The 12,103-nt window shown below is 39.2% G+C and overlaps 1 protein-coding gene across 1 annotated transcript in view; it reads right to left on the bottom strand.

The window, feature by feature from the left end:
- Positions 1-12,103, bottom strand: part of CNTNAP5 (contactin associated protein family member 5) — a 973,836-nt gene that overhangs the window by 446,068 nt on the left and 515,665 nt on the right. Inside the window, exon 8 of the mRNA XM_056110141.1 lies at positions 451-715. Within this exon, the coding sequence (XP_055966116.1) occupies positions 451-715 (265 nt within the window). The remainder of the gene's footprint in view (positions 1-450; positions 716-12,103) is intronic.

Below are 12,103 nucleotides of genomic sequence, written 5' to 3'. Positions count from 1 at the left end.
AGATGAAATGGTAGTATAACCATTTATTGTTGTGTAATATAAAAAGATATTTAACATCGTGACTCTTCATTTTCTCACCATTAAAGTGAAAAATAATATAGCAATGTGCAAGTTTCCATATAGTACATCCTATTTCTAGAAGAAACCAAGCAATGCATTCTGTATTTGTTTTACTCTATACCATATCAAATAGTGTTATGGAGGACTTCATATCCCTATTTCTTATATGAGCATGTAAAATTACAAGGAAATTAAAGAATTGCCAAAGGTTACAAAGCCAAATAGAAATTGAGTGTCTTTTTTAATGAAGAGGAGAAAAATTACCTCTTCAAATGTAATTTGTGGATGTTTGAGAACTCCATACATTTTAGAGCTGGTTTTGTATGTTTGGGGAAGAAATCTCAACAACTTGGATGAATAAGAAACTGAAAGAGGTATCAGCAACAGTACCTGTGAGAATTTCAGTTGAATATTCTGTCGCTTTCTGAATCACGAGTCTCAGGGTTCCACCCTCCAGGCTCAGCAGCAGGGTCCCTGAGCCCTCAGAGAGCTCTGTGGACAGAAGCAGACCATCCTTGTTCCATGTTCGAAACTGGAAACTCACTGAAAGCCCATCAATTTGGGGAGTTCCAGGCAGCAGCAAATAACTGCTGCTAGAGTTGACAAAAGTGATGGGAACAATTTGTGGTTCGGAGCAGGAAAAAGTGACATTGCCCTGGAAAACAATAAAAATAAAATATATAAAAGCCATTTTTTATTCGGCAATCTGACAGCTGATATAAATAACTACCTGGAGTTGACCTTAATTTCCGGATCATTCCACATTCAGCTGAGAGATCTTAAAGGAAAAAAAGAACATGTTATGATTACCCCCAACAGACCCTCAAAGATTGTCCCTCGTCTGGTTTTAAAATCTGCAAAGAGAACCATCAAAGAGTCTCCAAAGGGAGGGAAAATGAGAAGCTTGAACAACCTTAAGGAAACAAAGATAGAAATATAATTGCATGCAGTCATCCAGTTGAATAATTATGTGCTTTAAGTCAACTATGTGGCAAGAACTAAGATAAGGAATATATAAAAAATTCTGTGACAACAAGGAATATGCTAAAAGATGAAGGACACTAATCCACTTGGGAGATTTCCAGAAGAGATGACTAAATAAGTGAAAGTTGAAAAGAGAAGTAGTACTTTCATGATAGGGAGTAGGGAAAGAGAAGAATGTGGATGACCTGCCTAGCCTTTCAGCAGAAGGCAGAGATACACAAAAAGGATTTGGTGAAGTTAGCAGAAAGATATTCCCAAGGAAATACAGGGAACCTGTCATTTCTCAACTTTAAGGGACCAGGGAACCAGGAAGAAATATGACACAGAGAGAATAAATAATAATAATAATAATAACAACAACAACAATAATATAATAATAATAGCACAGCAGTAGGGCGTTTGCCTTGCACGCAGCCAACATGGCCGACTCAAGTTCGATTCCTCTGCCCCTCTCGGAGAGCCCGGCAAGCTACCGAGAGTATCTCACCCACATGGCAGAGCCTGGCAAGCTACCCGTGACGTATTCGATATGCCAGACACAGTAACAACAAAGTCTCCAATGGAGACGTTACTGGGCCCGCTTGAGCAATAATAACAATAATAATAATATAAAATCTTTTTTTTGCTGCCAAAATAATCAATCAACTTAGAAGTCAAGAGAAATTTGTCAGATTTTTAATTAATTTCGAGTATTTTCAGAAGTATGAGCAATGATGGGTGGATAAGAAGAATAGAGCTCATGGATATTACATTTGTAGAAATTAGAACTAGAAAAAATATTGATAGGAAATCTAACCCAAGTTTATTTGAGGATAAGTAAAATAAGCTTTTAAATCATGGCAGCTCTTCATGCCAGGTGCTCTCACAATTGCATATTTACTCTTCTCTGAAATAAAACTTTATTTTAGGACATTTTAGGGTACGACAAATTCTTCAATGGAAAGAAAAGGGGGGAAATGCACAAAAAAGATAGCTGATATAGAGATTAAGAGATAAAGTCTAATAGGATATACAATTGAATTGTGTTCAGGAGTAGAGTGTATTGATCATTTGATCACTTGATCAATGGCATCCTGTTACTCATCGATTTGCTCGAGCGGGTGCCAGTAATGTCTCAATCTGTCCCTGTCACGTGCTAGTGTATCCCAATGGCGTCTGCTCTTTCTAGGAACACGAAGATCTTCAAGATCATTCAGGGTCTTGATGAAGAAGTCTGACCATCTCGTAGGTGGGCGGCCACACAATCTTTTGACGTCCAGTGGAATGCAGTAGGTAATGGCTCTAGTTCAGCGGTTCTCTCCAAATCGCATTATGTGTCCAGCCCATCTTATTTTTTGATGTTTGCGAAATGAGACAACGTTTCTGATTCTTGATGGTCGATGGAGTTCGGAACTCCGGATTCTTTCTCTCACTTGAGTGAAGTGCGATACTCCAAGCATAGCTCTTTCGATTCCTCTTTGGGAGACCTAATAGTGTTCTCATCCTGTTTTTGTAGGGCCCAGGTCTCTGAGGCATATGTTAATGCAGGAAGAACATGGAATCGAAGAGAGGTGCCCGGAGCCAGAGGTTCTTCGTCCTCTTAGCTATTTCTTCAATGCTCTTGAAGGCTTGAAACGCTGTTCTTTTCCTCCTGCACAACTAAGGTGCCAGGTCATTTGACATGTTAACTTCTTGACTTAGGTATCCATAATTGTTGCATTCAGAGATGTTCGTTCCATTGAGAGTGAATGGGATGTCAGGAATGAGACTGTTTCTCATAAACATTGTCTTCATGAGATTCAGCTGTAGTCCAACCTTTCCACACTCACAGTCTAAGTTGACCAGCATTTGTGCCAATGGGGTAATGTTTGGTGTTATTAGAATGATGTCATCAGCAAAGCAGAGGTGGTGTAGTTGCAAACCGTCTATCTTTACTCCCATTCCTTCCCATTCCAATCATCTCATGATGTTCTCGAAGGTGGAACTGAAGAGTTTCGGTGAAATGGCATCACCTTGCCGAACCGCTCTCTTGACTTAGATGATTACTTCTTTGTAGAATGGTGAGATCCTGGTAGTGAATCCATAATACAGCTCATTGAGGATCCTGATGTATTGAGTTTGAATGCCCTGTTTGACTAGGGCTTCAATAACCACTTCAGTCTCAACAGAATCAAAGACCTTCTTTAAATCAATGAACATTAAACAGAGCAGCATCTTGAACTCCAAAGAGTGTATTATATGTAAAGAAAAGTGACCAAGAGCCAACTGTGGGCGGGAAAGAGAGAATCATGGGCTTGTGGAGAGCTCATCTTGAGTGACGAAATAGGGGAAACAAGTGCATAGATTGTCTTTGGGTAAAACTGATACCAGGTCCTGTGCTGAATTGAGGGCTCACATGCTCTAGGATGTCCTACTTCTATTTTCCCATCTGTTAACCTAAGGCATTGGAACAGAAAGGACAGAGACAGTATATGGCTGGTTGGCATGACTTTGGGGTGTGTCCACACCTATTAGAATGTGGAGGCACACTGAAACCAAATGGCAGCCTTTAAACTTACTCAGGCAATCAATTTGCATCATCGCTAAGGTAACCTGTCCCATAAACACACTTCCAGTTTTTCTCCTTTTGCCAGAAGTGGATTTTTTCAGTCCTCTGTATCTACTCCCATCTTACTTCCAGGCTTCATGAGCATTCCTCCTCTCCATTATCTTAGACCTTTCCAGACCCTCAACATTCTCAAGGTTCTGCCACCTCTATAGTTCTCTATGGCATAGTACAATTTATAGGCCATCCCATTGTCTATAAATTTAAAGATCATGCTGTGTTCTCTCTGGGGTGACCAGCTCCTCACAGTGCTCTGATATGCATCTAGGTGATCCTGTTAACCTAGAAGAGTCTCATAAATCACAAATCATGTTCCAGAGTTGAAACCTAGGACAACTAGATGACTCTCATGATACAAGTACCTGAAGAAAGGCAGAAAAAGAGAGGGTATCGAAAGAAAAAAAGAACAAACGAAGGGAAAGGAAAATAGTTTTAACTGTGTACCATTTGTCCACTCTGTTGTAAAACGATCTGAGATCATTTATCACAATTAACCATAGGTCAAAGGGAAGAGTAAGGGAGATAGTACAGGAGTTAAAGCACTTGCCTTGCATGGGTTAATTCCAGTTTTGTCCTGGGCATTGCATATAGTGCTCTGGCTCTGCCCAACTGATTTCTGACCCCAGAGTCAGGAGTAAGCCCTGAAAATATCTGAGTATAGCCCAACCCTACTCCTTCCCCAACCAGTAAATAAATAAATGAAATAAATGAATACATCTTTGTTTTAAAAAAAAAGTAAAATGATTCTGAATTAATTTGAAAAACTGAGGCAGAGATGGTAGAAGAAGGACAATATGGTAGGTAGAGGATGGGTGTGTCAAGTCTACTTGACTAGTCCACTCCCACTGACAGCCAAAGGTGATTGCAGAGTATAGGTAACTACTTTCTTTGGGATCCGAGTGGAATAAAAATTTATAATCACTGTTTTTGCCTTAGGAGATACACAGGATTTTGTTTGTTTGTTTTGATTTTTAGGATCTGAAGGGAGATAGTACTACCAGCCCGAAGTTATGCTTACCTTCATTAGTTTCAGATTTTTTCAAATGTGCCACATTCAAAGATTATATTTCCCTGCCAAACTCCTATTTACAAAGCATTATCATTGTGGGTGTTTGTTTTGTTTCTAATCATCACACAGACATCACAACACCCTGGTGGGTAAAAAATAAAGCAAGCAGTGCAAGGCTGACTTTCAATCATGAGGCGTCAAGCAAAGGCAATCAAGCATTTATAAGCTGGGGGAAAATGATCTTTATTCAATCTAAATTATGGTGAAAGATTCCAAAGCCAGCTCTCGATTTTTACAAATGAGTACAACCATTTCTAATTTGATTTGTCTGAAGACGACCAGGAATGACTGGCATGTTATCAGCAAATGTAGGAGAAAGTCTGCCCTATGAACTACAACTGCCTTTCTGAATCACCAACTCAGGGAGAAGAGGGAGCAGCATTAAAATATTTACTCAGCAAGTTCTTATTAAGCAGTTCATATGGACCAGGCTCAGTCCTAGAGCCAAGGACACAGCCCAAGGTGCTCATCTATATCTTGAATTGCACAATGATAACGAAACATAGAGCATTTACCATAACATGTAGCTTACAAATCTGTTTTTTGGACATCAGTGACAGGAATTTATAAATTTTAGTTTATGTTTGGAAGAATCAGAAGAAAGACATTGGGTGAACAGGATTGGGGTGAAAGATAAGAAAGCAAGAGAAGATATTGGAAGGAATGCAACATTTGTTGTTAAGTGACATGGGTAGACTGGCAGGTCTTTCCTGGACTCCTCTTCTGACCTTCCACAGAGCTGCAGGAACCAGAAAAGAGGGGTGGCTGGTCTGAGAAACTCTTATGACTCTTCCTCACTTTGGCACTCCATAGCTTACTATCTATCTATTTTAGCAACTTGGTTCTAGCTTCATTAATTTTTGATTCCCTTTTCTAGCCCTATAATTTCATACATTTCCCTTGTAGATCAAAGGTGAGCATCCCACCTGAGTTTCTTATTTTTGCAAATAATTATTTTCTTTCACATAGAGAAAAAACTCAGATAGGGAGGGTTTGGAGGTTGGGGATTGGAGAAAAGAAAATCAAACTTATGAACTGTGGATGTAGCTCAGTGGTAGAACACTTGTTTTGTGTGTGAGAAACTCCAAGATTGATTTCTGATACCTCACGAGCTTCTGAGTACTATTAGGAGTGAACCTCCAGCACTAAGCCAAAAGTAGTCTCCTAGCACCATTGGGCATGGCCCCAAAGCAAATAAATGAACAAACAAACAAACAAACAAACAAAAGCAGGACCACAGAAGCTATTAAAATGAGTATAAAAACAAATGATTAAACTAATAGTCTCTTCATATTAAAGTAAAACATAAAGCAGTTATTTAAATTCAGCACTTTAATTTCTGTTTGAAAATACTGTGCAAAGCTATTTGGAAATAGGAATCAGAAAACTTAAGAATGTCAATAATTGGAACTGGAGCAATAGCACAGTGGGTAGAGCGTTTGCCTGCACGCGCTGACCCGGGTTTGATTCCCAGCATCCTATATGGTCCCCCTAGCTCAGCCAGGAGTAATTCTTGAGTGCATGAGCCAGGAGTAACCCCTGACCATTGCCGGGTGTGACCCAAAAAAGGGTTAAAAAAATAGAATATCAGTAATCTCTTTTGAAACTTTGCCTTCACTTTTAGAAATCTATTTTGGGAAATAATCTGAAATTGGGCCAAGATTTATGCACTATACTCCATTATTTATAGCAACACAAAACTGGATCTAAAAACCAAATAATAGCTATGTAAACTATAGCATATCCATAAAGCTGTATTCTTTTGTACCTCATGTTTCAGGTAAGCATGACACATTTCACTAATGAATCAAATAAACACACCTACTGAAATGCATAGTTATAGAACTAGATAGTTTGTTAACTACTGCTTTTGGTTGGCAATGGAGAAATTTATTTACATTATTAAAACTTTAATCCTTTTCAATTTATTAAAATGAAGAAGTATAAAATTTAAAGTATAAGTTTCAAGTAGCTGTAAAAGTTTGATTTTATTTAGATGATTGTGACAACTTAGTCAAGATTAGTAACTGCTCTTAAGGGTACTTATGTGCATTGTTGAGAGAAAGAAAAATAGAGCTTATCCGATATCATCATTAACAGCTCGATATGAAATCCAATGACCATCAATCATTGGTGATTCCTATCATTCAAGTGATTCCCACCCCTGCATAATCTCAAAATTAATACTTTCCTTTACTACAATCTTTGCTCAAGCCCAGTGACGTCTCCATTGTGAGACTTGTTGTTACTGTGTTTGGCATATCGAATAAGTCACGGGGAGCTTTCCAGGCTCTTCCATGCAGGCAAGACAGTGAGAGCACAGCGTAAGAGTGTTTGCCTTGCTGGAGGCCAGCCTGGCCAACTCAGGTTTGATTACTCTGCCCCTCTCTGAGAGCCCAACAAGTCACTGAGAGTATTTCACCCGCATGGCAAAGCATGGCAAGCTCCCCATGACGTATTCAATATGCCAAACACAGTAACAACAAGTCTCACAATGGAGATGTTACTGGGCCTGCTGGAGCAAAATTGATGAACAACAGGAGGACAGTGCTACAGTGCTACTAGAGTCTTTAGTGATAAGCCCATTACCCTCAAGTACACAAAGGTACAAGTTATTATATTAGTAAGGCTAAAAAAAATATGTGTGTTCATTAATAGGCAAGCACTGTCTTAAGGTTTTAAGTGTGCATCTATTTGTGAATTATTTTCCTTTGGAGTAAACACTCTTCTCCAACTGCTCTAACCACCTCCCCCCCCCCCCCCGAATACACACACCACATACATTTCCATATTTTCCTTCTGGAAGATGTGATAGATCCATCAGGATGTCGGAGGACAGTCATCTTGGTCTTGTAGTTGGCAAAACAGAGCCTTCGGCATTGCAAATGTTTTTCTCAGCTTCTGCCACGTCGGCCAGTACTGCTGCTCTTCTCTCTTTGAGGTCTTCCTTTATCGCTTGTCTGCACTGCTTTGCCAGGTCGGACGTTCACTTGTGGTTGACTGAGGCTTGCGCCAACCCACGTTGGCAAATGAGCTCAAGAGTTTTTGAAGACAGGCATCTTTTTGAGGTTATCTCTCTCTCAGCGTTCCTTGTAGAATCATGGAGGCGCTGAACCAGTCGATCATTCTTCATCAATGTTGTCAATGACAGCATCTTCCCATGCTGCCACAATAGTGCCAAAGAGCTCCCAGTTGGTGGTCATTCTGGGAGTTCTCTTAAACTTTGAAGCCCTTTCTCCCTGCTCTGTGAAGTAGAATTTTGCATGAAAGAGACAGTGGTCTGATCCCATTTGAAATTTTGGGACAACAGCGATATAGGTCAGGCAAAACCATCGATTGAATAAAAAGGGGTCAATTTTGTTGTTGAACTGTCCACCAGGAGACTCCCATGTCCAACGTTTAGATTTGGCGTTCTGGAATTGTGAGTTACCATGGATGGTCTTGGTCGACATGATGAACTCAGACTCCTATTCGTTCCATTCTAGGCCATGTGTCCCAATGCAGAGTTCTTTGGCTGATCTTCTCGGTCCTATCTTGGCATTAAAATCACTGACAATGATCTTGGAGAAAGTGTGGTCTTCTTTATAGAACTTCTTCAGCTCCATGTAGAACTTCTCAATTTCTCCTTTATCATAATTGGATGTTGGCGTGTAGACAACAAAGATAGAAACTGCCAGCACTGATCCACATCTATTCAAGTGTAATCATCCGATTCAGGTTGTTAGGCATTCGAATGAATCAATGCTCATGGCCAAGTTCATGTTGACAAGGACACCAACACCACCAACACCTCTTTTGTCACATGTTCTGAGGAACAGTTCTTCTCCAGTGTTGAAAAGGTGTGATGTGATTGATGCCTTCTCGTCTTGGTCAGACAAATGATATCACACTTGATATTTTGTGCTTATACCATCAGATCTTCGATGGATGCATTCGATACCAGCATACATGCATTGAAAATACAGATAGTCATTTTTGTCCTTCTTTGTTTTGGCATCCTTGTTCGGCCTTGAGATTTTATCAGCTTCTCCTTCCTCATCCCTCTTTTTGGTGCTGTTGTGGTGGCTCTTTCAGGGTTAGGGGAATGAGACCCATTGTATTTACTGGTTTTTGCATATAGAATACGGTACGGATAGCTTGCCAGGCTCTGCTGTGTGGGCAGGATATTCTCGGTAGTTTTCTAGGTTCTTTGAGAGGGATAGAGGCTTTTAGGGAAGCCTCTATTTGCCCTTGCAGGTGTTCCCATGGTTCAAACCATATTCAAATCCTACCAAATATGGGTGCTGTAATTTTGGAAGACGGTTATTAAGTGTCTTGTGATGTGTCTGGAAAACTTCTTGGAGCATGGCAGCAGCTGGGTAGTAGAGGTAGTGGAGGTCTACCAATGAGGTATTTATCTGGTACCAATAGGGTTGGTCTTCTGTGTGTAATCTTGGGTCGCTGGAGATTGGTGAAAGCAGAAAGGGCAGGGTAGGGTGGAACTTCTGGGTTTAATCCATAGGTTACCGGAGATTGGTGGGAGCAGGGAGAGTATCTCTGTTTCTGAGTCCCAGTGAGCCTGCCGTCCAAGGTCACAGAATTCCGCTTACCTGGTTCTGTGAGGCTTCACACGTGTGTGAGCTTCAGCCCGAGGAACAAACTTAAAAATAATAAAAATAAATTTAATAAAAGTAGAGAATCTGAGAGAGAGTATGGAAGGTTAAGGCCTTTGCCTTGCTTGCAGCCAACCATAGTTCAATCCCCAGCACGATTTATGGTTACCAAGAGTGATCTCTGAGCACAGAAGTAACAGCTGAGCACTTCTGGGTATGGAAAAAAAACTTTATTAATTATTATTATTACTATTATTATTATTTTTGGGTTACACCCGATGATGCTCCGGGGTTACTCCTGGCTCTGCACTCAGGAATCACTCTTGGCAGTGCTTGCAGTACCATATGGGATGCTGGAATTGAAACGGGGTCGCCTTGCATGCAAGGCAAACACCCTACCTGCTGTGCCATCACTCCAGCCCCTGAAAAATCTTTAATGAAAAAGAATGCATTTGTTAGTAATATAGAATATTACTTGTTTCTACTTTCCAATTTTTCCTATCATTTTTACACATAAATTGAAATGACTGAGAATTAAACATTAATTTTTAAAAAGTACTTAATAATTTCTATATTCATTATATGCATGGAGGGATCTAGGGTGCTTGTCAACCCTAATTATCTCATATTTGAAACATGGGGTATTCTATTCCTATAGAACATGAGAGAGTTGCAAGTTTATTTGGATCACATGCTATAGATTGCCAAACCCTATTTATACAGCTTTAATTTTATAAGTTATGAAAAGAGAAGCTCAAAGCTCATATTATATTGTTAGGCTTACACCTAACAATCACAGGCTAAATTACAATGTTGAATAAGATTTATTTGCTTTTTAATCTATAGGAAGCAAATGGAATAATTGCTATTATTCCATTATAGTATATTATATTTAGCAATGTATTATATTTTGGTGAAGAGCATTTATCAAAACCTGCTTATTAAACTAAGGATATCCTCTGACGTTGTATGATCTTCCATTCACCTTGGATGGCATTGAATGGTGCATCTTTGAAGTCCAGTTTTCATTTGTCGTATTTACAGTGTTCTGCACAACTATGTTCACAAGCTTCTCCCATGTCACATTTATAATTAAGGTAAATTAGGCATGCCTCACCCCCAGATGTATTTAAACAAAATATTTCTATAACACACATCAAACAGAGATCTACAAAGCTAAATATGTACTATTCACCTGGTTCTTAATTTCACAGTCACTTTAAGATTTAGTCAATCTTTCAGCTCTTATTTCAAATCACCATTATGTTTTTTAAAGAATAGAACATGTATTTTGACACTAGCTTATACCGATGTACTGAGGACAAATGTGTATGCACCACAAACGATATGCTTCCTATATTGAAATAAGACACACATTGTTACAGCATCAAAAAAGGAAATAACTGGCCATCAGTTGGGAGAATGGATAAGCTGGTGGACCAATTTAGAGTACAATAATGAGTTAACAAGAAAAATGTAGAAACAAATGACAAAGCAAGAAAACTAGTTAAATCTAGAAAAGTAGATGCGGGAAGAAATGTCCAAGATCCCAAGCATGTATTTAAAGTTTTCATTTTACACAATATGGTATAGTAATGCTATTATTTTCTTCAGGTTATTATTTTTCTTTTTACTTTTAGTTTTTTGAACATACCAGTTGTTCTTAAGTTTTACATGTAGCTATGAACTCAGGGATCACTTCTGGCAGGGCTGAGGGTACTATGTTAGGTGCCAAGTTTCAAACCAGAGTAGGGCTAGCACCTTACCTGCTGTATCGTCTCTCCAGCCCCTAAGACCATTATTTCTAAGTCTGTGCCAAGAAAACAAATTAAATTGTAGGCATGTGTTTTCCGAATTATCCATCTTTTCTACTAACACAGAGCCTTTAACTTTTAGTATAGTTCTTAAAAAGAGTTTTGACATTGTGTTATTAGGCTTTCTTAAAGGCATCATGATTCAGAATAAAATTAATAGTAATGTGATCAGACATATAATGTTACTGCACCATCCCATTCCATCCCATAGTGCCTGTGTCCTTTCCATCACTGTCTTTTGGTCCCTTCTCTTTCACTTGCCTCTTAGCAAACTTAGTTGTTATTTTTTTTTTGTCTTTTGGGCCACACCTGGTGATTCACAGGGATTACTCCTGGCTCTGCACTCAGGAATTACTCCTGGTGGTGCTCAGGGAACCATATGGGATGCTGGGAACCAAACCCGGGTCAGCTGCGTGCAAGGCAAACACCCTACCCGCTGTGCTAATGCTCCAGCCCCAGCAAACTTAGTTTTATAAGCCAACTCTCAGACTCTGTTTTCATTAGCTGTATATTATTCCCTTATTTGTTGAGAAATCATACTTTTTACTATATTCTTTTTCATTTGTCTGGCTTTACCCAGCACAATAGCCTCCACTTGCAACAATGTAGCTGCAAATTGTAGGAGTTGAATTTTCCTTATAGCAAATTAGTATTCCAATGTTTATAAATACCACAATTTCATTCTCTTCTCACCTTTTCTTAGTAATTGAGTTGTCCCCAGATCTTTGGTACTGTGAATAGTGTTGCAGTGAACATAGATATAAAAGAAAAAAATTAAATTAACATCATTGGGCCACTGGGTCAGATGCTAGAAAGTGGAATTACTGAGTCACTAAGCCTGATTCTTAATTTTGTTGAAGAATTTCACTATTATTTTTCCTAAAGACTGAACCAGAAAACATTGTCTCCAACAGTGATTGAGAGTGCATTCTTCCCCACATATCCAGCAGCTTGAGTTCTTTTCATTTATTTTGATATATGCTAGTCCCATTGGTGTGAG

This window comes from Sorex fumeus, unplaced genomic scaffold (assembly GCF_029834395.1).
Source record: "Sorex fumeus unplaced genomic scaffold, SorFum_2.1 ptg000009l, whole genome shotgun sequence".
Classification (NCBI taxonomy): Eukaryota; Metazoa; Chordata; class Mammalia; order Eulipotyphla; family Soricidae; genus Sorex; species Sorex fumeus.
This window is presented reverse-complemented; position numbering and strand designations above follow the sequence as displayed.